The sequence below is a fragment of the Rhipicephalus microplus genome, chromosome 3 (assembly GCF_043290135.1).
Source record: "Rhipicephalus microplus isolate Deutch F79 chromosome 3, USDA_Rmic, whole genome shotgun sequence".
Lineage (NCBI taxonomy): Eukaryota > Metazoa > Arthropoda > Arachnida > Ixodida > Ixodidae > Rhipicephalus > Rhipicephalus microplus.
Window position 1 is genome coordinate 62,008,535 of NC_134702.1, and position 25,000 is coordinate 62,033,534.

General features: G+C 48.8%; 1 protein-coding gene and 17 non-coding genes across 18 annotated transcripts; all 18 read left to right on the plus strand.

Moving 5' to 3' along the window:
- The first annotated feature begins 372 nt into the window (after positions 1-372).
- TRNAL-AAG (transfer RNA leucine (anticodon AAG)) lies at positions 373-454 on the plus strand. Its single transcript has one exon. It is a non-coding gene; the product is annotated as a tRNA-Leu (tRNA).
- A 232-nt stretch (positions 455-686) lies between these two features.
- TRNAL-AAG (transfer RNA leucine (anticodon AAG)) lies at positions 687-768 on the plus strand. Its single transcript has one exon. It is a non-coding gene; the product is annotated as a tRNA-Leu (tRNA).
- A 5,656-nt stretch (positions 769-6,424) lies between these two features.
- Positions 6,425-6,506, plus strand: TRNAL-AAG (transfer RNA leucine (anticodon AAG)). Its single transcript has one exon. It is a non-coding gene; the product is annotated as a tRNA-Leu (tRNA).
- Positions 6,507-7,207: 701 nt separating this feature from the next.
- TRNAF-AAA (transfer RNA phenylalanine (anticodon AAA)) lies at positions 7,208-7,289 on the plus strand. Its single transcript has one exon. It is a non-coding gene; the product is annotated as a tRNA-Phe (tRNA).
- Positions 7,290-7,521: 232 nt separating this feature from the next.
- Positions 7,522-7,603, plus strand: TRNAL-AAG (transfer RNA leucine (anticodon AAG)). The gene has a single exon. It is a non-coding gene; the product is annotated as a tRNA-Leu (tRNA).
- A 388-nt stretch (positions 7,604-7,991) lies between these two features.
- TRNAL-AAG (transfer RNA leucine (anticodon AAG)) lies at positions 7,992-8,073 on the plus strand. Its single transcript has one exon. It is a non-coding gene; the product is annotated as a tRNA-Leu (tRNA).
- A 232-nt stretch (positions 8,074-8,305) lies between these two features.
- Positions 8,306-8,387, plus strand: TRNAL-AAG (transfer RNA leucine (anticodon AAG)). The gene has a single exon. It is a non-coding gene; the product is annotated as a tRNA-Leu (tRNA).
- Positions 8,388-9,714: 1,327 nt separating this feature from the next.
- Positions 9,715-9,796, plus strand: TRNAL-AAG (transfer RNA leucine (anticodon AAG)). Its single transcript has one exon. It is a non-coding gene; the product is annotated as a tRNA-Leu (tRNA).
- A 5,482-nt stretch (positions 9,797-15,278) lies between these two features.
- TRNAL-AAG (transfer RNA leucine (anticodon AAG)) lies at positions 15,279-15,360 on the plus strand. The gene has a single exon. It is a non-coding gene; the product is annotated as a tRNA-Leu (tRNA).
- A 389-nt stretch (positions 15,361-15,749) lies between these two features.
- TRNAL-AAG (transfer RNA leucine (anticodon AAG)) lies at positions 15,750-15,831 on the plus strand. Its single transcript has one exon. It is a non-coding gene; the product is annotated as a tRNA-Leu (tRNA).
- A 231-nt stretch (positions 15,832-16,062) lies between these two features.
- Positions 16,063-16,144, plus strand: TRNAL-AAG (transfer RNA leucine (anticodon AAG)). Its single transcript has one exon. It is a non-coding gene; the product is annotated as a tRNA-Leu (tRNA).
- A 232-nt stretch (positions 16,145-16,376) lies between these two features.
- On the plus strand, positions 16,377-16,459 carry TRNAL-AAG (transfer RNA leucine (anticodon AAG)). Its single transcript has one exon. It is a non-coding gene; the product is annotated as a tRNA-Leu (tRNA).
- Positions 16,460-17,005: 546 nt separating this feature from the next.
- On the plus strand, positions 17,006-17,087 carry TRNAL-AAG (transfer RNA leucine (anticodon AAG)). The gene has a single exon. It is a non-coding gene; the product is annotated as a tRNA-Leu (tRNA).
- A 389-nt stretch (positions 17,088-17,476) lies between these two features.
- Positions 17,477-17,558, plus strand: TRNAL-AAG (transfer RNA leucine (anticodon AAG)). The gene has a single exon. It is a non-coding gene; the product is annotated as a tRNA-Leu (tRNA).
- Positions 17,559-18,150: 592 nt separating this feature from the next.
- Positions 18,151-19,426, plus strand: LOC142802818 (uncharacterized). The gene has a single exon (XM_075887866.1). The coding sequence runs from the start codon at positions 18,161-18,163 to the stop codon at positions 19,424-19,426; it is 1,266 nt and encodes a 421-aa protein (XP_075743981.1). The 5' UTR covers positions 18,151-18,160.
- Positions 19,427-23,943: 4,517 nt separating this feature from the next.
- Positions 23,944-24,025, plus strand: TRNAL-AAG (transfer RNA leucine (anticodon AAG)). Its single transcript has one exon. It is a non-coding gene; the product is annotated as a tRNA-Leu (tRNA).
- Positions 24,026-24,257: 232 nt separating this feature from the next.
- On the plus strand, positions 24,258-24,339 carry TRNAL-AAG (transfer RNA leucine (anticodon AAG)). The gene has a single exon. It is a non-coding gene; the product is annotated as a tRNA-Leu (tRNA).
- Positions 24,340-24,885: 546 nt separating this feature from the next.
- TRNAL-AAG (transfer RNA leucine (anticodon AAG)) lies at positions 24,886-24,967 on the plus strand. The gene has a single exon. It is a non-coding gene; the product is annotated as a tRNA-Leu (tRNA).
- Positions 24,968-25,000: the final 33 nt, after the last annotated feature.

A 25,000-nucleotide genomic window follows, 5' to 3' on the forward strand; every position in this document is an offset into this window, starting at 1 on the left:
CTACAAGGTCGTTCATCCAATGTATTGAATATTGTATTATAAAAGAGTTCACCCTATCGGTAGCATGTCCGAACGGTCTAAGGCGCTGGTTTAAGGCACCAGTCTCTTCGGCGGCGTGGGCTCAAATTCCAACGCTGCCAAAACATTTATTGCTTCTCTACCTGATCGTTCGTTCAGTTCATTGAACATTGCATTATAATATGTTACCAAGCATCGGTAGCGTAGCCGAGCGGTCTAAGGTGCTGGTTTAAGGCACAAGTGTCTTCGCGGGCGTGGGCTCGAATTCCAACGCTGCCGAAACATTTATTGCTTCTCTACCTAATCGTTTGTCCAGTTCAATTAACATTGCAATATAATATATTACCAAGCATCGGTAGCGTGGCCGAGCGGTCTAAGGCGCTGGTTTAAGGCACCAGTCTCTTCGGGGGCGTGGGTTCGAATCCCACCGCTGCCAAAACTTCTATTGCTTTTATACAAGGTTGTTCATCCAATGTATTGAATATTGTATTATAAAAGAGTGCACCCCATCGGTAGCATGTCCGAACGGTCTAAGGCGCTGGTTTAAGGCACCAGTCTCTTCGGCGGCGTGGGCTCAAATCCCAACGATGCCGAAACTTTTATTGCTTCTCTACCTGATCGTTTGTCCAGTTCATTGAACATTGCAATATAATATAATGCGAAGCATCGGTAGCGTGGCCGAGCGATCTAAGGCGCTGATTTAAGGCACCAGTCTCTTCGGGGGCGTGGGTTCAAATCCCACCGCTGCCAAAACCTTTATTGCTTCTCTACAAGGTCGTTGATCCAATGTATTGAATATTGTATTATGAAATAGTGCCAGCCATCGGTAGCATGTCCGAACAGTCTAAGGCGCTGGTTTAAGGCACCAGTCTCTTCGGGGGCGTGGGTTCAAATCCCACCGCTGCCAAAACTTTTATTGCTTCTCTACAAGGTCGTTCATCCAATGTATTGAATATTGTATTATGAAATAGTGCCAGCCATCGGTAGCATGTCCGAACGGTCTAAGGCGCTGGTTTAAGGCACCAGTCTCTTCGGGGGCGTGGGCTCAAATCCCAACGATGCCGAAACTTTTATTGCTTCTCTGCCTGATCGTTTGTCCAGATCATTGAACATTGCATTATAATATATTACCTGTGAAGAAGAAGTTGTGCCTGCAGCGAGCAGCATCGCCAACGCCTGGCTCTCTCGGCTCGTGCTTCGGTTCGTTGCTGTGCCGATCGCTGGACGGTTCTTGACGCTGTCTCGTCGCTGGCTTTAACGGCTAATAAACCTCCTCACATTTGGTGGAGGTGCTGTTAATCCCCGTTGCTACACCCTGGAGCTGCGAAGCCGCACGCTACCACCTGTCATGACTGCCAACGCCACTACATCGACGCCATCGCTCCAGTTCAACTGCCCTGGCCATCCTAAACTACGGGAGCCGAAGGTCTTCAGCGGTGCGGATGGGACCGACGTCGAAGACTGGCTCGAGCACTACGAACTGGTGAGCGCCAACAATAAGTGGGATGAAGCCGACAAGCTGGGCTACGTGATATTTTATCTCACTGGCGTCGCCGAATTGTGGTTTAATAACCACAAACACAACATCCCCACATGGAGCGTCTTCAAGACGTCATGTGCTGAAGTGTTCGGTCGGCCGGCTGTCCGCAAGCAGAGGGCAGAACAGCACTTGCGCGTCCGCTCTCAGCAGACTGGCGAGACCTTTACCAGTTATATTGAGGACGTCATCGACCTTTGTCGACGTGTGAATGACACCATGACCGAATCTGACAAGGTCAAAAACATCCTGAAGGGCATCGACGACGGCGCATTTCAGATGCTCTTGGCAAGAAATCCAAGCACAGTTTCCGAAGTCGTCAGCTTGTGTCAGAGCTACGACGAGTTGAAGAAACAACGCACTCTCACTCGGCAGCCTCAGCATGGTGGTGAGTCACTGTCCAGTTTCGACACCCTGCCGGACAATTCACCACTGCTTCAGCAAGTTCGAGCCTTCGTCCGTGAGGAAGTCGCCCGCCAACTTTCCCTTGTGCCCTTCACTCACGAGACCACCACCCGTCTACCTGCCCCGCTTCGCACTGCTATTTCGGAGGAGGTTGCCCAAGCTGTTCCTGTTGCGCACCACGAGCCGCCTCTATCCAGCCTTGGCCACTGCCAGCGTTCTGCTCAGCCGGTAGGCCCTCCTGTCGCCTATCCGCCAGCCGTTCAGCCTGTGGCCGCGCCCCTCACCTATGCAACGCAGCCTGTGGCTCCGCCTGTCGCCTTTTCGCAAGAGATGCAGCCCGTAGCCGCGCCGCTCACATATGCAGACGCTGTACGTAGGCTCCCGCAACCACCCTACACCACGCGCTCACAGCCCGCACACCCGGCTGCTTATACTGCACCTTGGGCGGCAGCACCAGTCGCCAATCCCTGGAGGACGCCCGATAACCGACCGATTTGCTACGCTTGCTTCACTCCCGGACACGTCGCTCGCTAATGCCGCCGTTGACCTCAGACGTTCGGCAACTATGCCCGGTCGTCGCATCCCGGCAGCCAACCTTTCGTCCAATACGGGCCGGTCTCGCCACCTCGCTATGCGCCTACTGACCACCTTGACTTCCAGCCGCAACGCGCACCCTCTCCTCGTCGGCGATCGCCCTCCCCCATGCGTCGTCGGCCCGGACCCTCCGACCAGGAAAACTAAGCAACGCAGTTCAAGAGGCAAGAACTGCGCCGTTTTCGAACTGTCTAAGCCCTCGCTCCTCTCCTGCTAACGTGGTCGCAGTAACTGTTGAAGGTTATTGTACTTTCGCCCTTGTGGACACTGGCGCCGCTGTTTCTGTTATTGCCGCTAATCTCTGCCGTTTATTACGCAAAGTAACGACTCCGCTTTCGGGACTGTCACTTCACACCGCAAGCGCACAGCAAGTAACGCCTCTCGCAGCCTGCACTGCAAGAGTCTCCATCGAAGGCATTCTTTACATCGTGGAGTTTATTGTTCTTCCTGTCTGTTCGCATGACGTCATCCTCGGGTGGGACTTCCTATCCCGCCATAATGCCGTCATTGACTGCGCACGCGCCGAAGTTGAGTTTTCGCCCTTGTGTGATTTCCCATTACTGGACGCTCCTGATCAGCCGCCGAAGTTGCTCGTTCATGAAGATACCGATATTCCGCCTGGAAATTTCGCCCTTGTTCCCGTTTCATGCAACGCCTACACTGACGCTACAGTTCTTTTTATGCCTTCCGATATCTTCAAATGTCGTCGAGCTTTGCCGCTGCCTTTCGCAACAATTGACCTTGCCGCCGGAAGAAGCAACATGTTCGTAAGGAATCCGCTTTCCACACCTGTCACATTGCATGCGGGGGAATGTCTCGGCCGCGTGCAGGATCTCGACCCTTCATTTTTGTTTGATGTCCCGGACGACTACTGCGACCACCCAAAAGCACTGTCGGCACTCGGGGAGTCGTCCAATGATACGTTTTCAAGCGCCATCGCCGACACTCTCACTCCCACCGAACATGCTGACCTGCTGGATCTTCTCCATGAGTTCAGGAGTTCGTGCGATGTGTCGCAACCTCAACTGGGCCGCACATCACAAGTCAAACATCATATTGACACCGGCCTACACCAGCCACTGCGTCAAAGACCATACCGTGTCTCCGCTGAAGAGCGCCGCGTCATCAACGATCAAGTCGAAGATATGCTTCGTAGAGACGTCATTCGACCATCTCACAGTCCCTGGGCGTCTCCCGTCGTCCTGGTGCGTAAGAAAGACGGATCTATCCGATTTTGCGTGGACTATCGTCGTTTGAATAAGATAACCCGCAAGGACGTCTATCCTTTGCCGCGCATTGATGACGCCATTGACACCCTTCACGGAGCGGAATTTTTCTCGTCGCTAGATTTGCGGTCTGGCTACTGGCAGGTCCCAATGGCAGAAGCCGATCGCCAAAAAACGGCATTTATTACACCAGACGGACTATATGAATTTAACGTCATGCCCTTTGGGCTTTGTAACGCGCCTGCCACGTTTGAACGTCTTATGGATAATACGCTACGTGGCCTCAAATGGAATATGTGCCTCTGTTACCTCGACGATGTCGTGGTTTTCTCCCATGACTTTCCTACGCACCTCCTTCGCCTCAGGCACGTTTTGAGTTGTCTGACCAACGCTGGCCTGCAGCTTAACCTAAAAAAATGCCGCTTCGCTGCACGCGAGCTCGTCATCCTAGGCCACATCGTGTCCAAGCACGGCGTATTACCAGACCCAGCAAAACTTCGAGCAGTCGCAGAATTTCCCAAGCCGACGACCATGAAAGAACTTCGCAGTTTTGTAGGCCTATGCTCCTATTTCCGGCGCTTTGTTCGCAATTTTGCATCTATCATGTCACCGTTAACCCAGCTTCTTCGCGGTGACGTGAACCTCACCTCCTGGTCTCCTGCATGTGACGTTGCCTTCACTACTCTGCGCCGGCTGCTCACTTCCCCACCTATTCTTCGCCACTTCGACCCGACGGCTCCTACCGAAGTGCACACCGACGCCAGCGGCGTCGGGCTGTGCGCGGTCCTCGCTCAACGAAAGCCCGGCTATTCAGAATACGTTGTAGCCTACGCTAGCCGCACTCTGACGAAAGCCGAAACTAATTACAGCGTGACAGAAAAAGAGTGTTTGGCTCTGGTGTGGGCGCTTGGAAAGTTCCGGCCGTACTTATACGGCCGCCCGTTCGATCTAGTAACTGATCACCACGTGCTTTGCTGGCTCTCCACATTGAAAGACCCTTCTGGCCGCCTTGCGCGATGGGCACTCCGCATCCAGGAGTACAACATTCGCGTCGTATACCGCTGCGGACGCAAACACTCTGACGCTGATGCCCTGTCCCGCTCACCTTTACCACCAGATCAGACGTGCGGAAACACTTGCCTCCAGACCTTGTCATCGCTAAATCTCGACTAGATTGCCACCGAACAACGTCGTGACCCGTGGATCGCCTCTCTTATCGAATATTTATCTGGCACGCCCAACCTTCCAGTATCTAGATCCCTCCGACGTCAAGCTTTCCATTTCGCCATCCGCGATCAACTTCTTCATCGACGCAACTACGCTCCCGATGGCCGCCGGTGGTTGCTGGTCATTCCACGCACTTTACGATCGCAAGTATGCGCCTCCCTTCACGACGATCCGCAATGTGGCCACGCCGGAGTGTTCAAAACATATGAACGCCTTCGCCATCGCTATTACTGGCGCGGCATGTACAATTTTGTACGTAAATTCGTGAAGTGCTGTCCTGACTGCCAGCGACGTAAATCAACACTGCCACGTGCGACTGGCGCATTGCAGCCACTTCCATGCCCTGCCAAGCCATTTGATCGCGTCGGCGTTGACCTCTACGGTCCCCTTCCATTGACACCACATGGTAATCGGTGGATTATAGTGGCGGTCGACCACCTGACACGCTACGCCGAAACAGCCGCCTTGCCGAGCGCTACAGCTGAGGATGTCGCCTCTTTCATTTTGCAACGCTTTATCCTTCGACATGGTGCACCTCGAGAGCTCCTTAGTGACAGAGGCCGCGCTTTTCTTTCCGAGGTCGTCGAAACTCTGCTTTCGGAATGCCACGTCATTCATCGGAAAACGACAGCATACCACCCGCAGACTAACGGACTAACAAAACGGTTCAACCGCACGCTAGGTGATATGCTCTCAATGTACGTGGTATCTGATCACAGCAACTGGGACCGTGTTCTCCCATACGTCACGTTCGCATATAACACCGCAATACAAACCACCACGGGATTCTCACCTTTCTTTCTTCTTTACGGACGTGAGCCTTCCCATACAATTGATACCCTACTTCCTTACCGTCCTGATGCTTCCGAGTGTCCACCTATCTCCGATGCTGCTAGACAAGCCGAAGAGTGCCGCCAGCTCGCCCGTGCGTTCACCTCGGAAGAACAACAACGCCAGAAAGAAACCCGTAGCACCTCTCTTCCGGATCCCAACTATGCCCCAGGGTCTCTTGTGTGGCTTGCCATCCCATACCAAACACCGGGACTCTCCTCGAAACTTGTCCCCCGGTACGAGGGGCCTTACACCGTTTTGGAGAAAACCTCTCCGGTTAATTTCCTAATTGAACCAGTTTCCCGATCGGACGACATGCGCCGGCGGGCACGTGACATCGTCCATGTTTCCCGACTGAAACCGTACCATGAGCCTTTGCCTGAATCTTCTTAAGTCGCCAGGATGGCTCCTTTTTCAGCGGGGGCGATTGTGAAGAAGAAGTTGTGCCTGCAGTGAGCAGCATCGCCAACGCCTGGCTCTCTCGGCTCGTGCTTCGGTTCGTTGCTGTGCCGATCGCTGGACGGTTCTTGACGCTGTCTCGTCGCTGGCTTTAACGGCTAATAAACCTCCTCACATACCAAACATCGGTAGCGTGGCCGAGCGGTCTAAGGCGCTGGTTTAAGGCACCAGTCTCTTTGGGGGCGTGGGTTCGAATCCCACCGCTGCCAAAACTTTTATTGCTTCTCTTAAGTTCGTTCATTCAATGTATAGAATTTTATATGATACAGTAGTTCCAGCCATCGGTAGGTTTGCTGAGCGGTTTAAGGTGCTGGTTTAAGGCACAAGTCTCTTCGTGGGCGCGGGTTCGAATCCCACTGCTGCCAAAATTTTTATTGCTTCTCTGCATAGTGGTTCATCCCGTTTATTCAAGATTGCATTATAAACTTGAACCAACCATCGGTAGCGTGGCCGAGCAGTCTAAGGCGCTGGCTTAAGGCACCACTCTCTTCGGGGGCGTGGGTTCGAATCCCACAACTGCCAAAACTTTTATTGCTTCTCTACAAGGTCGTTCATCCAATGAATTGAATATTGAATTATAAAATATTGCCAGCCATCGGTAGGTTTGCCGAGCGGTCTAAGGTGCTGGTTTAAGGCACCAGACTCTTCGGGGGCGTGGGCTCAAATCCCAAGGCTGCCGAAACTTTCATTGCTTCTCTACCTGATCGTTTGTCCAGTTCATTGAACATTGCATTTAATATAATGCGAAGCATCGGTAGCGTGGCCGAGAGATCTAAGGCGCTCATTTAAGGCACCATTCTCTTCGGGGGCGTGGGTTTGAATCCCACCGCTGCCAAAACTTTTATTGCTTCTCTACAAGGTCGTTCATCCAATGAATTGAATATTGAATTATAAAATTGTACCAACTATCGGTAGCGTGGCCGAGCGGTCTAAGGTGCTGGTTTAAAGCACCAGTCTCTTCGGGGGCGTGGGTTCGAATCCCACTGCCGGCAAAATTCTTATTGCTTATCTGCATAGTGGTTCATGCCGTTTATTCAAGATTGCATTATAAATTTGTTCCAACAATCGGTAGCGTGGCCGAGCGGTCTAAGGCGCTGGTTTAGGGCACCAGTCTCTTCGGGGGCGTGGGCTCAAATTCCAACGATGCCGACACTTTTATTTCTTCTCTACCTGATCGTTTGTCCAGTTTATTGAACATTGCGTTATAATATATTACGAAGCAGCGGTAGCGTGGCCGAGCGGTCTAAGGCGCTGGTTTAAGGCACCAGTCTGTTCGGGGGCGTGGGTTCGAATCCCACCGCTGCCAAAACTTTTATTACTTCTCTACAAGGTCGTTCATTCAATGTATTGAATTTTATACTATAAAATAGCGCCAGCCATCGGTAGGTTTGCCGAGCGGTTTAAGGTGCTAATTTAAGGCACCAGTCTCTTCGGGGCGTGGGTTCGAATCCCATCGCTGCCAAAATATTTATTGCTTCTCTACCTGATCGTTTGTCCAGACCATTGAACATTGCAATATAATATATAACCAAACATCGGTAGCGTGGCCGAGCGGTCTAAGGTGCTGGTTTAAGGCACAAGTATCTTCGTGGGCGTGGGTTCGAATCCTACTGCTGGCAAAATTTTTATTGCTTCTCTGCATAGTGGTTCATCCCGTTTATTCAAGATTGCATTATAAAATTGTACCAACCATCGGTAGCGTGGCCGAGCGGTCTAAGGCGCTGGTTTAAGGCACCAGTCTCTTCGGGGGCGTGGGTTCGAATCCCACCGCTGCCAAAACGTTTATTGCTTCTCTACAAGGTCGTTCATTGAATGAATTGAATCCTGAATTATATAATAGCCCCAGCCATCGGTAGCGTGGCCGAGCGGTCTAAGGTGCTGGCTTAAGGCACCAGTCTTTTCGGGGGCGTGGGCTCAAGTCCCAACGGTGCCGAAACATTCATTGCTTCTCTACCTAATCGTTTGTCCAGTTCATTGAACATTGCATTATAATATATCGCCAAGCATAGGTAGCGTGGCCGAGCGGTCTAAGGCGCTGGTTTAAGGCACCAGTCTCCTCGGGGGCGTGGTTTCGAATCCCACCGCTGCCAAAACATTTATTCCATTTCTACCTGATCGTTCATCCAATGTATTGAATATTGAATTATAAAATAGTGCAAGCCATCGGTAGCGTGGCCGAGTGGCCTAGGGTGCTAGTTTAAGGCACCAGTCTCTTCGAGGGCGTGGGCTCAAATCCCAACGCTGCTGAAACTTTTATTGCTTCCCTACCTAATGGTTTGTCCAGTTCATGGAACATTGCAATATAATATATTACCAAGCATCGGTAGCGTGGCCGAGCGTTCTAAGGCGCTGGTTTAAGGCACCAGTCTCTTCGTGGGCGTGGGTTTGAATCCTACCGCTGCCAAACCTTTATTGCTTCTGTACAAGGTCGTTCATCCATTGTATTGAATATTGAATTATAAAATAGTGCAAGCCATCGGTAGCGTGGCCGAGCGGTCTAAGGTGCTAGTTTAAGGCACCAGTCTCTTCGGGGGCGTGGGCTCAAATCCCAACGCTGCTGAAACTTTTATTGCTTCTCTACCTAATAGTTTGTCCAGTTCATTGAACATTGCAATATAATATATAAACAAGCATCGGTAGCGCGGCCGAGCGTTCTAAGGCGTTGGTTTAAGGCACCAGTCTCCTCGGGGGCGTGGGTTCGAATCCCACCGCTGCCAAAACATTTATTGCTTCTCTACAAGGTCGTTCATCCAATGTATTGAATATTGAATTATAAAATAGTGCAAGCCATCGGTAGCGTGGCCGAGCGGTCTAAGGTGCTAGTTTAAGGCACCAGTCTCTTCGGGAGCGTGGGCTGAAATCCCAACGCTGCTGAAACTTTTATTGCTTCTCTACCTAATAGTTTGTCCAGTTCATTGAACATCAATATAATATATTAACAAGCATCGCTAGCGTGGCCGAGCGTTCTAAGGCGCTGGTTTAAGGCACCAGTCTCTTCGTGGGCGGGGGCTCGAATCCCACCGCTGCCAAACCTTTATTGCTTCTCAACGTAATCGTTTGTCCAGTTCATTGAACATTGCATTACAATATATTACCAAGCATCGGTAGCTTGGCCGAGCGGTCTAAGGCGCTGGTTTAAGGCACCAGTCTCTTCGGGGGCTTGGGTTCAAATCCCACCGCTGCCAAAACTTTTATTGCTTCTCTACAATATCGTTCATCCAATGTATTGAATATTGAATTATGTCATAGTGCCAGCCATCGGTAGCGTGGCCGAGTGGTCTAAGGTGCTGGTTTAAGGCACCAGTCTCTTCGGGGACGTGGGCTCAAATCCCAACGCTGCCGAAACGTTTATTGCTTCTCTACCTAATCGTTTGTCATGTTCATTGAACATTGCATAATAATATATTTCCAAGCATCGGTAGCGTGGCCGAGCGGTCTAAGGCGCTGGTTTAAGGCACCAGTCTCTTTGGGGGCATGGGTTCGAATCCCACCGCTGCCAACACTTTTATTGCTTCTCTACAAGGTCGTTCATTCAATGTATTGAATATTATAATCTAAAATAGTGCCAGCCATTGGTAGGTTTGCCGAGCGGTTTAAGGTGCTGGTTTAAAGCACCAGTCTCTTCGAGATGTGGGCTCAAATCCCAAGGCTGCTGAAACTTTTATTGCTTCTCTACCTGATTGTTTGTCCAGATCATTGAACATTGAATTATAATATATAACCAACCATCGGTAGCGTGGCCGAGCGCATTCCACTTCCGGCTTTCGAGCCATACGGTCGCGGAATGTTCCCCTCCGACGGAGCGGTATCAGCGGCCCGACCGGGCCGCAGTGACAGGGTTTTTGCGCCTAGCGCCGACGATTATCAGGTGATTTTGCCCAATCTGCCTTCCGGACGCATCGCTGCGAATACCGTTTTCATGCATGGTGATCCGAGAGCCCGGCCTTACCGCGTCGAAGATTACCGGGACACTTTGGCCAAGCTTGGTGCGCTCGACGACGTTTTGGCGTTGGGGGCGTATCAAATGAACCACGTATGGGCTGTGACACTGACGAGTGCTGAGGCTGCTCGGAAGTTACTCTCCGCCATCGATGTGAAGGTAAAGGATCGCCCATGTTTGCTCATTGACCCAAATAACCGCGAGGTTCGCTTGAAGTTTCACTGGTTGCTGCACGGCGTGACCGACGAAGACGTGCGTGTTGCCTTGACTCCCTATGGGAAAGTGTTCGAAGTGAAACGGGAGAAGTGGCGAGCACCGGGCATCACAGAAAAGGGCTCAACGACGCGGTCTGTGGGACTAAAGCTGACGTCAAGGTGGATGACATTCCGCACCAGCTCAAGATTGCCGGAGAGCTGACTCTCGTGTCGTTCCAGGCCGTGCACCGTTGTGCCTACGGTGCAAGAGTACCGGTCACATACGTCGCGACTGCCGAGTACCCCGCTGCAGTCGTTGTCGCCGCTTCGGCCACGAAGACGCCGACTGCGCGAAGACATATGCCAGTGTGACTGGACCAGCGCAGGAAAGTGATGCACTGGAGCACCTCATGGACGAAGCAGACTCGGAAGAAACAGCAGGAGTTAACCCGAGCTGTGCTGTGGAACATGGGTCGTCATGCCGTCAAGAAGAGAGCGTGTGTGAAGCACCAGGTAAGCCCGACGCCGGGCTTCCATATGAAGGCGTAGGCGAAAGTAGTGAAAAGGTGGATGCAAGCAGCACCGGCGACACGTGTCTTGGCTCAGCAGACGAGACCCCCTCCGAGGCTGAACCGATGACTGGGATTGAAAGCGACAGTGGCACTGTGACGGGGAAGTGTCCCCGTGACGAAGGGAAAAAAGACAAGGGCACCACTGCTGCCTCGCTGGAAGAACCACCCGCCAAGACGACTCCCGCTCGGCGGCCTACCATCCGGCCACGGCCAAACATTTCGTCGGAGCGCAAGACGGCGGAAACGCCGCCTTCGCCAACTTAAGGACTGTACTCGGACAAGGCGTTCAGGAAGGAATTGCAGTTGTAAGGTAAGCGCCATGCCCCTGGGTTTTTCGTAGCCTTACAATGGTGCAAATAGAAAATTCAATCCGTGTGGCCACTTTAAATGTGCGTGGCCTGGCCTCACGGAGAAAACAATGTCAACTTTATCGGCTAGTAAGTGACCTCGACCTTGACATACTGGCAGTCCAAGAGATAAAGTCCATGGTGATGATGAAACTGGGGGCATGGTGCGCCAATTCTTGCCACGGTATTCTGCTATAGTTAGCCATGCCATAGGGACTTCTTCCGGTTGCGTTTTGTTCGTCAGACAGAGTCTGGGTGCTAAAGTAGAAGCCTCAACGTCATGTCCGTCTGGTCGGCTCATTGTTTGCGATCTTTTGTTTTCGGGATTGGAATGGCGCGTAATATGCTTGTACGCACCGACTGTCACTGACGAAAGACGCATATTTTTCGAACAACTAAAGCAGTATACCAAATGTAATAGGCTTCTAATCATTATTGGCGATTTCAACTGCGTCCTTTCAGCCAAAGACAAAACTAGTGAACGACATTACAGGGATGCAAGTACGGCTGTCTTAAGCGATATGGTAGGAGAACATGGTTTGGAGGATGTGGCTGAATGTCTCGGTGGTGGCCGGACTATGCAGTACACCCACTTTCAGGCAGCCAGCCATGCCCGACTAGATAGGGCGTACGTGAGTGTAGAATTGGTGCCGCTTTGCAAGGCATACCGTGTTAACGCCGTTTCATTTAGTGACCACTGCTTGGTTAGCTTTGTAGTAGCTAGCACGAAAGAAACGAAAAGGGCCTTCGAGTGGCAACTATGGAAATTGAATTCGAATCTGCTGAGTGATGAAAAATTTATGGAGGAAGTAATGACGGAAGTTAAAAAATGAAAGTTCGCAGTAAAAAGACGTTTAGAGAAAAATGGGAGAACTTCAAGCAGGTCGTTAAATTGAAGGCTTTGGAACGCTCGAGCGCTATAAGCAGAGAAAAAGGAGCAGAAGAAAAGCTCATGCGCAGAAACCTGGAAAAATTGCTCCTCGAAGAATGTAGAATGCCCGGCATGTTTCTTGAAGATATTCGCGCGTTGAAAAGTAAAATTGAGCGGTTCGATGTCGAAAGATACCGCGGTGCTATGGTTCGGGCAAGAGCCGAGCGACTGATAACGGCAGAAGCACCGTCAAAAAGGGCGTTGGGCTCAGAAAAGTGGCATGCGCGTCGTAATCAGATAACAGAAATTGAACACGAGGGTGAAGTCAGCGATGTCGCAAATGTTATCAAGCGTGCTTTCTTTGAGCACTTCAATGGTTTATTCGCCGCCAGCTCAGTTGATGTAGATCGTTTAGAAAAGATTTTTTACCGCTGATGCCAAAGCTTGACAATAATGCAAAAGAATTATTGGAGGAACCCATTTCGGAAGAGGAAGTTAACAGTGCTATTGAAAGTATGCATCCCGGGAAATCGCCTGGCCCTGATGGTCTGACTTCCGTCTTCTATAAGTGTTTCAAGTTTGAAATAACACCAGTCTTAGCCGACGTTTATAATGAGGCATTCGAGCTGAAAATATTACCCCCGTCCTTTTCATCATCTCACACTGTTCTTATACCAAAATCGGAAGACCCCGTTGCACTGCGCAAAGTAAATTCTTACCGCCCAATCTGCCTCACTAATGGAGATTACAAGATATTCATGAAAATCCTAGCTAAAAGGTTGCAAACAGTCATTACGGAGCTCGTGGGGCCGCGTCAGACGTGCGGCATTGAAGGTCGAACTATCCTCACGAATATACACGCAGCCCGGAGCATCCTCGAATGTTGCGACGCTATTGGTGCGCGAGTCGCAAGGCTGCAAATCGACCTCGAGAAGGCTTTTGACAGGGTGCCTCATGAAATTCTGCTGTGCATCCTAGATTATGTGAATCTAGGGAAAATAATCAAAGAGGGGGTTGTCATGGCGTACCGAGACTGCTCAACGCGGCTAATCGTTAACAAGGTGGTGGGGAAGCGCATCCCAGTCAAGCGTTCGGTCCGTCAGGGTTGTCCTCTCTCACCACTATTGTTTTGTTTGTACATAGAGTCCTTTTGTTTGAGTGTCATAGAGAATGACTGTGTCCGTGGGTTTAAGCTGCACGAGGTTGAAGTCCGACTGTTGGCTTATGCGGACGATATTGCCATTTTTTGCGCGGACTCTGACAGCATAGCAGATGCTGTCAAATGCGTTACTAACTTCTGTGCTGCAAGTGGCAGCGCTGTAAACTGGGGAAAATGCCTTGGCTTTTGGCACAGTGACTGGGCGGAAACCCCAGACAGTTTTGCCAGCATAAGGTTTGTTACGACACCGGTGAAATACTTGGGTGCCCCCCTCGAATGCTACAAAGACAGCGACTCGTACTGGAGGAGCCAAGTAGATAACCTGCAGGAAAGAGTGAACAAGTGGAATGGCTGGAATTGATCTATGTTTTCTAAAGCCACAATTTGCAACATATTCTTAGTGAGTAAAATTTGGTATATCTTACAAGTCTTACATTGTTCAAGGGTAAACATCCAAAAATTTCACCGTGTGTTCGCTTTGTGTGGGAATCGTCTTGGGAAAGATCGAGTCGGACCAATTTATTTCTTCGAGTGCGAAATGGAGAACTCGGCTTGTCGCATTTGTTTTTAAGACAGGTAGTCAATCGATTTTGTTTCTTTAGAGACGTCGACAACCCATTCCTTCGCACTGTCTGTCAACTTCGCCTGGGGCAACACTTGCCTAACATGGTTGTATCAACCTGCAGCGTACCTGGTGGTGTTTATGGCTTTCTCCGCGAAGTTGCACTTTCTTGTAGGTTTCTGTCAGTGCGGTTTTCACTTGAATACTTGAGTCAAGTCTGACGAAGAAAGTTGTACAAGGACCTATGTGATGTGTTTTTACCAGTGCCTTTGTATCGGTCCCTTTACAATGTATGCCATGGCCACACTTCTGACGAAGAAAGTTGTACAAGGACCTATGTGATGTGTTTTTACCAGTGCCTTTGTATCGGTCCCTTTACAATGTATGCCATGGCCACACTGTACTAAAGCGCGTCAAGGCGATGAAAATATCGCCAGGTGCTAAGAATTTCTTTTTTAAATTACATACCGGTACGCTGACCGTCAAAACCTGGATGGCTGCAAAGGGGTTCTACGTTCCTTGGGGCACTCATTGCATAATACGCAGAAAGGAGGAGACAATTGAGCATGTATTCATTGACTGCTGTGATGCTATCTTTCTTTGGGATGTGCTTCAGTGCACGATCAAAAACGATTTCCCCCTTGATGCACATGGCATCAGCTATTTGTAAATACAAAGTGACAACGGTACCCAATTTGATATGATAATGCTTAGGGCTCTTCATAGCATTTGGAAATCCAGGATGGCAGCCATGCACTTTGATGTAGATGCACGAGCACCCACCCAGTACTTCAAAGAGTATATAAGAAATTTTGTGGATGAACAAAAGTTGGAGGAATTCTTCCCAGAATGGTTGCCGCGCGTCGAATTACTATCGACGATAAAAACATTTTAACAGATGCGTGGCCACATCGTTTGAGCCACGGTTTTTACAATGTTTTGGATTGTGTTGTGTAATTATCAGTTAATATGTGTATTGTTTACGTGAGCCGAAAACAGGCAATAAAGAAAAAAAAAGTAGCGTGGCCGAGCGGTCTAAGGCGCTGGTTTAAGGCACCAGTATCCTCGGGGGCATGGGTTAGAATCCCACCGCTGCCAAAACTTTTATTGCTTCTCTACAAGGTCGTTCATCCAATGTACTGAATATTGTATTATAAAATAGTGCCAGCCATCGGTAGCATGTCCGAACGGTCTAAGGCGATGGTTTAAGGCTAAGGCACCAGTCTCTTCGGGGGCGTGGGCTCAAATCCCAAGGCTGCCGAAACTTTTATTGCTTCTCTACCTGATCGTTTGTTCAGTTCATTGAACAATGCATTAAAATATATTACGAAGCATCGGTAGCGTGGCCGAGCGGCATAAGGCGCTGGTTTAAGGCACCACTCTCTTCGGGGGCGTGGGTTCGAATCCCACCGCTGCCAAAACTTCTATTGCTTCTCTACAAGGTCGTTCATCCAATGTATTGAATATTGTATTATGAAAGAGTGCACCCCATCGGTAGCATGTCCGAACAGTCTAAGGCACTGGTTTAAGGCACCAGTCTCTTCGGGGGCATGGGTTCGAATCCCACCGCTGCCAAAACTTTTATTGCTTCTCTACAAGGTCGTTCATCTAATGTACTGAATATTGTATTATAAAATAGTGCCAGCCATCGGTAGCATGTCCGAACGGTCTAAGGCGATGGTTTAAGGCACCAGTCTCTACGGGGGCGTGGGCTCAAATCCCAAGGCTGCCGAAACTTTTATTGCTTCTCTACCTGATCGTTTGTCCAGTTCATTGAACATTGCATTATAATATATTACGAAGCATCGGTAGCGTGGCCGAGCGGTCTAAGGCGCTGGTTTAAGGCACCAGTCTCTTCGGGGGCGTGGGTTCGAATCCCACCGCTGCCAAAACTTCTATTGCTTCTCTACAAGGTCGTTCATCCAATGTATTGAATATTGTATTATGAAAGAGTGCACCCCATCGGTAGCATGTCCGAACGGTCTAAGGGACTGGTTTAAGGCACCAGTCTCTTCGGGGGCGTGGGCTCAAATCCCAACGATGCCGAAACTTTTATTGCTTCTCTACCTATCGTTTGTCCAGTTCAGTGAACATTGCATTATAATATACTACGAAGCAACGGTAGCGTGGCCGAGCGGTCTAAGGCGCTGGTTTAAGGCACCAGTCTCTGGGGGGGCGTGGGTTTGAATCCCACCGCTGCCAAAACTTTTATTGCTTCTCTACAAGGTCGTTCATCCAATGTATTGAATATTGTATTATAAAATAGTGCCAGCCATCGGTAGCATGTCCGGACGGTCTAAGGCGCTGGTTTAAGGCACCAGTCTCTTCGTGGGCGTGAGCTCAAATCCCAACGATGTCGACACTTTTATTGATTCTCTACCTGATCGTTTGTCCAGTTCATTGAACATTGCATTATAATATATTACGAAGCATCGGTAGCGTGGCCGAGTGGTCTAAGGCGCTGGTTTAAGGCACCAGTCTCTGGGGGGGGCGTGGGTTTGAATCCCACCGCTGCCAAAACTTTTATTGCTTCTCTACAAGGTCGTTCATCCAATGTATTGAATATTGTATTATAAAATAGTGCCAGCCATCGGTAGCATGTCCGGACGGTCTAAGGTGCTGGTTTAAGGCACCAGTCTCTTCGTGGGCGTGGGCTCAAATCCCAACGATGTCGACACTTTTATTGATTCTCTACCTGATCGTTTGTCCAGTTCATTGAACATTGCATTATAATATATTACTAAGCATCGGTAGCGTGGCTGAGTGGTCTAAGGCGCTGGCTTAAGGCACCACTCTCTTCGGGGGCGTGGGTTCGAATCCCACAACTGCCAAAACTTTTATTGCTTCTCTACAAGGTCGTTCATCCAATGAATTGAATATTGAATTATAAAATATTGCCAGCCATCGGTAGGTTTGCCGAGCGGTCTAAGGTGCTGGTTTAAGGCACCAGACTCTTCGGGGGCGTGGGCTCAAATCCCAAGGCTGCCGAAACTTTTATTGCTTCTCTACCTGATCGTTTGTCCAGTTCAGTGAACATTGCATTATAATATATTACGAAGCATCGGTAGCGTGGCCGAGCGGTCTAAGGCGCTGGTTTAAGGCACCAGTCTCTTCGGGGGCGTGGGTTCGAATCCCAACGCTGCCAAAACTTCTATTGCTTCTCCACAAGGTCGTTCATCCAATGTATTGAATATTGTATTATGAAAGAGTGCACCCCATCGGTAGCATGTCCGAACGGTTTAAGGCGCTGGTTTAAGGCACCAGTCTCTTCGGGGGCGTGGGTTCGAATCCCACCGCTGCCAAAACTTTTAATGCTTCTCTACAAGGTCGTTCATCCAATGTATTGAATATTGTATTATAAAATAGTGGTAGCCCTCGGTAGCATGTCCGGACGGTCTAAGGCGCTGGTTTAAGGCACCAGTCTCTTCGGGGGCGTGGGCTCAAATCCCAAAGCTGCCGAAACTTTTATTGCTTCTCTACCTGATCGTTTGTCCAGTTCATTGAACATTGCATTATAATATATTACGAAGCATCGGTAGCGTGGCCTAGCGGTCTAAGGCGCTGGTTTAAGGCACCAGTCTCTTCGGGGGCTTGGGTTCGAATCCCACCGCTGCCAAAACTTTTATTGCTTCTCTAAAAGGTCGTTCATCCAATCTATTGAATATTGTATTATAAAAGAGTGCACCCCATCGGTAGCATGTCTGAACGGTCTAAGGCGCTGGGATGAGGCACCAGTCTCTTCGGGGGCGTGGGCTCAAATCCCAACGATGCCGACACTTTTATTGCTTCTCTACCTGATCGTTTGTCCAGTTCATTGAACATTGCATTATAATATATTACGAAGCATCGGTAGCGTGGCCGAACGGTCTAAGGCGGTGGTTTAAGGTACCAGTCTCTTCGGGGTCGTGGGTTCGAATCCCACCACTGCCAAAACTTTTATTGCTTCTCTACAAGGTCGTTCATCCAATGTATTGAATATTGTATTATAAAAGAGTGCACCCCATCGGTAGCATGTCCGAACGGTCTAAGGCGCTGGTTTAAGACACCAGTCTCTTCGGCGGCGTGGGCTCAAATCCCAAAGATGCCGAAACTTTTATTGCTTCTCTACCTGATCGTTTGTCCAGTTCATTGAACATTGCATTATAATATATTACGAAGCATCGGTAGCGTGGCCGAGCGATTCCACTTCCGGCCACCGTAGTGTACGGACGTGGCGGCATGAGCTCCGGCGATATCGGAGCGGCATCAACGGCCCAGCTCGGTCGTGGTACCAGGAACATGGACGAATCGTCACAGGATTATCAGATTATTTTGCCCCGACTGCCATCAAATGATTCAACGCTGCATACTGTCTTTTTGCACGCTGATATCAAGGCGCGGCCGTATCGCGTTGAGGATTTCAGGGACGCTCTTATTCGTTTGGCTTTGCTTCCCGAGGTTGCTGCCTTGGGGGCGTACCAAATGAATCATGTTTGGGCCATCACTTTCAAGGACGAGGAGGGCAAGAAGAGAATACTCGCTGCTGGGGACATTGTGGTGAAGAACCAGCGCTGTATCACTATCGACCCTAACCACCAGGATACGAAGCTGAAGATACACTGGCTACTGTTTAACGTTCCTGACGACGAGGTGAGGGCAGCGTTGGCTCCTTATGGCAAGGTGAACGAAATAGTGCGAGAGCGCTGGCGCGTGTATGGATGCACCGACAAAGGCTCTTCGACGCGAGTGGTGAGCATCAGGCTCAAAGCTGGCCTCACGGTGGATGACCTCCCACATCAGTTGCGGATTGCCGGAGACCTCACGCTAGTTGTCGTCGCGGGAAGAGCACCGTTATGCCTGCGTTGCCGCGGAACAGGTCATATTAGGAGGGATTGCCGAGCCCCACGTTGTACAGTGTGTCGGCGTTTTGGGCATAATGAGAGCGGCTGTATGAGAACATATGCAAGTGTAGCAGGGCCCGCGGGAGGCGAAGAACTTTCCGAGCATCACATGGACGAGGCTGAAGCAGAAGAGCTGATAGGGGCGCGTCGGGAGGAACCGAAACCCAAGTTGACGCCCCTTACGCCACGCCCCACAGGTGCTGAGACGGCGTCTAACAAAGACAAGGGTTCTACAAAAGACGTGCAATCCACGAGGAACACACAAGATATAACGGCGCTTGCAGCGCAGGAAGAAATGTCGGAAAACATGGACACGTCAAATACATGTAAAAGGCCCAGGGAAGAGGCGGAAGGCAAGAAGGCTGCTACAACGAAAGAAGTGGAGGAACCACCGGCCAAGGCGATGAACGTGCGCCGTAGACCGGCACCTAACATCCTCAGCGAACGTCGAATAGCCGAGAACCTCCCACCAACCCAGGTGCAACAGACACAACTGCCGCAGCAGCAACCAGTGCCGAATCAGCAGACATTGCATCAGCGACTGACAGATCAACAACAGAAGGGGCCTTCAGCGGGGCCCCCTTCAGATCAAAAGCCCCCGTAAGGTGGGGGTCTGGATTAAGTGACACAAGTATTGACCCGGCGGAAGCACCAACAAATGGAGCGCAGTGGTGAAGTGTGCATAATGTGCTGCGTGAAACGTGCGCGGCGCTCTACTTTTGTGATCAAAAGAAAGGGGACCTATCAGACCATATCGAACCTTGGACCTGATGGTGATAAAGGAGTATCAGAGGTGAGAACCATGTGGCCGGGACGGCCATTCACGTCCTAATGGCTATGAGCGTCGAAGCAGAATTGAGAGTTGCGACTCTCAATGTCAGGGGACTTGCCGCTCGACGAAGGCAGTATCAATTAAGTCGTTTGATGCTGGAACGTGATCTCGATGTTATTGCCATTCAGGAAACAAAAGTTGAAGGGCAAGATCAGACTGACCGAATGGTGTCCCCTTTTAGAGCCCGGTACGATGTGTGTGTGTCTCATGCCGTTGGAATGTCGGCGGGTTGTGCACTGTTCCTTAAAAATTCTATTGGTATAGTTGAGGAGACTGTAACTGTGTCTAGTACTGGGAGATTCATAGTTTGCGATTTTACATATAATAATAAAAAATGGCGAGTTGTCTGTGTTTACGCACCGAACAAAGAAGTTGAACGTAAATTATTGTTTGAGAATTTACAGACTTTTCTTAGCTGTGGCAGGATTGTCATTATGCTCGGCGACTTTAATTGTGTTTGCAACCCTCAGGACAGAGCAAAAAAAAGCAGCCATAAAAGACCAAAGTGCAACGCTACTCTGCACTATTGTACAAGATTGTCATCTCGAAGATGTTGGTGATGTGCTCTCTGCAGAAGAGCACTTCACACACTTTCAGAACGAAAGCCATGCGAGGCTAGACAGAGCCTATGTGTCAGTAGAGTTAATGCGAGTATGTTCGAATTATGAAGTAAAAAGTGTGTCTTTCAGTGACCACAGTTTAGTAATGTTCACTATAGGGTATAAACAGAAGAAGACACGCTTTAACTGGGACGTGTGGAAATTAAACGACTTATTATTAAAAGATGAATTGTTCGTTGAAGCTGTGCAGGATTCCATTAACAAAATGTTAGCTGAGCCTCAAGCGAACGTGATTGAAGCCTGGGAGCGTTTTAAGGAGGTGACAAAGATGAAAGCCATAGAAAGATCCGGTGTGTTACATAGAGCCAAAAAGGAAAAAGAAAAAGATTTGCAATGTCAGTTAGACTTTGCGTTGAGTCTAGAAAGTAAAATGCCAGGAAAGTACACAAAAGAAATAAGGCAGTTAAAAAAACCAATTGGAGGCAATTGACATTGAAAAATATAGAGGTGCGGTGATAAGGGCACGTGCGGAAAAATTATCTCTCGGCGAAACACCAACAAAGCGTGCACTTGGGGATGAAAAAAGATACGCCAAGCGAAATGAAATCAAAGCGATTGCAACTGATAGCGGTATTGTACGTGAAGCGACAGCAATTGAGCAAGTATTTGTTGAATATTTCCGAGGCTTACTTGGCCGAAAAGTGAAGGCAGAGGAAGGGTTTGAGGATCAGTTTCTGCATTTGATACCAAAGCTCTCTGATAACGAGAGAGAGCAGCTGGAGATAGCGATTGAAGTGTCCGAAATAGAAAAGGCTATTGATGACCTAGCGGCTGGCAAAGCACCGGGACCTGATGGATTTGGTGCCGCATTGTACAAGACTTTTAAAGGTGTTATTTCTGTTGCCTTACATCGTGTCTTCACGGAGGCTATAAGATTAAAGGTTCTGCCCGGCTCATTCAAAAAGACGCACGTAATACTCATACCGAAAACTGACGACCCCAAAAAATTATTGTCCGTCAAGTCGTACCGACCAATCAGTTTAGCCAACACAGACTATAAAGTGTTTATGAAGGTTCTTGCAGGCAGGTTGCAAAGGATGATGAAAATACTAGTTGGACCACACCAGACTTGTGGTATAAAAGGACGCACAATAAATACAAATGTTCATGTAGCGAGAAGCGTGCTGGAGAGCTGCGATGTGTTTGGTGGCAAGGTTGCAATGTTGCAATTAGATCTGGAAAAAAGCCTTTGACCGTGTAAATCATGATATCCTTTTTTTGATATTAGAATATGTTAATGTAGGGTCTGTCATTTTGGAAGGGGTAAAAATGGCCTATAGAGAGTGCTTTACGAGTATTGTAATTAATGGGCGACTTACTGAAAGCTTTCAAGTGACAAACGGTGTGCGGCAAGGTGATCCCATTTCGGCTTTATTATTTGCAATATATATGGAACCTTTCTGCATGAAGATTATTAGCAATGAAACAATAAAAGGGTATCAGCTAATGAACAGTGAAGTTAAAATGCTAACATATGCTGACGATATCGCCGTGTTTTGTAGCGATAAGGAAAGTGTCAGTGAAGTGATACGTCATGTGACCTATTTTTGCAAGATGACAGGCAGTGCAGTAAACTGGGACAAATGCCTAGGCTTGTGGCATGGTTCTTGGGAGACCACCCCACAAAACTTTGCAAATATGAACTGGTCACTTGTACCGACGAAGTATCTCGGAGTACCCCTCCAGCATTATAAAAACACGGATGATTACTGGAAAGAGATATGTGAGAGCACTCGTGAGATGACAAGAAACTGGGGTGGTAGGGAACTTTCTATGTTTTCTAGAGCGACTGCATGCAATTGGTTCATTGTTTGCAAAGTATGGTATGTTCTGCAGTTCCTATTTATGTCAAGAGCAAATGTGCAGAAATTGCATCGAGTCTTAGCTGTGTTTGTTTGGGGGTCGGTTTGGGAGCGTACGAGTCGAACAAACTTATTTCATTCACTAAGAAATGGTGGTTTAGGATTGGCTCACCTCTTCCTCAAGCAAATTGTGTCTAGATATATTTTTTTACGCGACCAATGTAATCCGTTTGTGAGAACATTTCTACAAATTGTACTTTCTAATAAGATTCCTGATTATGTGGTATCAAGTATGCCTGTGAAATGTAACCTACGCGGATATTTAAGAGAGGTTATAATGGCATATGAAATACTGAAAGTGAGATTTTCAATGGAATATTTATCTGTTGTAAAGAGAAAACGTCTTTACAGAGATTTACGTGACGTAATGCTGCCTCAGCCTATCTACAGATCAGTATACCAGGTTGGTGCTGAACGTGACGTATTGAAGAGAGTGAAAATGATGACCGTACGCGCAAGTGCAAAGACATTTTTTTTTCAGCTGCACAGCGGAACATTGCCCGTAAAACCATGGTTACAAGAAAAGGGTTTCTTTGTTCCGTGGTCGATGGACTGCCTTATCTGTAAGAAACCCGAGACTGTCAACCACATTTTTCTTGATTGCTGGGATGCTGTTTTTCTGTGGGACATTCTGCAGCGTACTTTGAAAAAGGACTTGCCTATCACACCACACGGTATTAGATTCTTGGCTGTAGAAAATGAGGATGGTGTGCCTTATGATATGTTTATGTTGCTTGTGCTTCACAGCGTGTGGCGAACTAGAATGGCAGTAAGACACGTAGATAAAGATGCCCGATGTGCGCATGAATACTTCACGGAAAGTATTGTATACATAAGAGACGTGTTATCTTCCAGAGAAGAAAGACCCGAATGGGTGTCGTTGTTGAATGTGTTGGCTACAATGAAGCAGTTTTAAATGAAACCAGTCACAGCCAGGCTGGTGTTTTTTAAACTTGTTTAAATGTGATCGTAAATTGTATTTCTTTTGTGCGAAGCCGGCAATAAAGAAAAAAAAAAAAAACAGTAGCTTGGCCGAGCGGTCTAAGGCGCTGGTTTAAGGCACCAGTCTCTTCGGGGGCGTGGGTTCGAATCCCACCACTGCCAAAACTTTTATTGCTTCTCTACAAGGTCGTTCATCCAATGTACTGAATATTGTATTATAAAAAAGTGCCAGCCATCGGTAGCATGTCCGAACGGTCTAAGGCGCTGGTTTAAGGCACCAGTCTCTTCGGGGGCGTGGGCTCAAATCCCAAGGTTGCCGAAACTTTTATTGCTTCTCTACCTGATCGTTTGTCCAGTTAATTGAACATTGCATTATATTATATTACGAAGCATCGGAAGCGTGGCCGAGCGGTCTGAGGCGCTGGTTTAAGGCACCAGTCTCTTCGGGGGCGTGGGTTCGAATCCCAACGCTGCCAAAACTTCTATTGCTTCTCCACAAGGTCGTTCATCCAATGTATTGAATATTGTATTATAAAAGAGTGCACCCCATCGGTAGCATGTCCGAACGGTCTAAGGCGCTGGTTTAAGGCACCAGTCTCTTCGGGGGCGTGGGCTCAAATTCCAACGATGCCAAAGCTCTTATTGCTTCTCTACAAGGTCGTTCATCCAATGTATTGAATATTGCATTATAAAATAGTGCCAGCTATCGGTAGCATGTCCGAACGGTCTAAAGCGCTGGTTTAATGCACCAGTCTCTTCGGCGGTTTGGGATCCAATCCCAACGATGCCGAAAGTTTTATTGCTTCTCTACCTGATCGTTTGTCCAGTTCATTGAACATTGCATTATAATATATTACCAAGCATTGGTAGCGTGGCCGAGCGGTCTAAGGCGCTGGTTTAAGGCACCAGTCTCTTCGGGGGCGTGGGTTCGAATCCCACCGCTGCCAAAACTTTTATTGTTTCTCTACAAGGTCGTTCGTCCAATGTATTGAATATTGTATTATAAAAGAGTGCACCCCATCGGTAGCATGTCCGAACGGTCTAAGGCGCTGGTTTATGGCACCAGTCTCTTCGGGGGCGTGGCCTCAAATCCCAACGATGCCGACACTTTTATTGCTTCTCTACCTGATCGTTTGTCCAGTTCATTGAACATTGCATTATAATATATTACGAAGCATCGGTAGCGTGGCCGAGCGGTCTAAGGCGGTGGTTTAAGGCACCAGTCTCTTCGGGGTCGTGGGTTCGAATCCCACCGCTGCCAAAAGATTTATTGCTTCTCTACAAGGTCGTTCATCCAATGTATTGAATATTGCATTATAAAAGAGTGCACCCCATAGGTAGCTTGGCCGCGTGGTCTAAGGCGCTGGTTTAAGGCACCAGGCTCTTCGGGGGCGTGGGTTTGAATCCCACCGCTGCCAAAACTTTTATTGCTTCTCTACAAGGTCGTTCATCCAATGTATTGAATATTGTATTATGAAAGAGTGCACCCCATCGGTAGCATGTCCGAACGGTTTAAGGAGCTGGTTTAAGGCTCCAGTCTCTTCGGGGGCGTGGGCTCAAATCCCAACGATGCCGAAACTTTTATTGCTTCTCTACCTGATCGTTTGTCCAGTTCAGTGAACATTGCATTATAATATATTACGAAGCATCGGTAGCGTGGCCGAGCGGTCTAAGGCGCTGGTTTAAGTCACCAGTCTCTTCGGGGGCGTGGGCTCAAATCCCAAGGCTGCCGAAACTTTTATTGCTTCTCTACCTGATCGTTTGTCCAGTTAATTGAACATTGCATTATATTATATTATGAAGCATCGGTAGCGTGGCCGAGCGGTCTAAGGCGCTGGTTTAAGGCACCAGTCTCTTCGGGGGCGTGGGTTCGAATCCCACCGCTGCGAAAACTTCTATTGCTTCTCCACAAGGTCGTTCAT

What these genes read in the sequence shown, in the direction of transcription:
- LOC142802818 (XM_075887866.1), top strand. Translation starts at nt 18,161, where the DNA reads ATGAGCTCCGGCGATATCGGAGCGGCATCAACGGCCCAGCTCGGTCGT.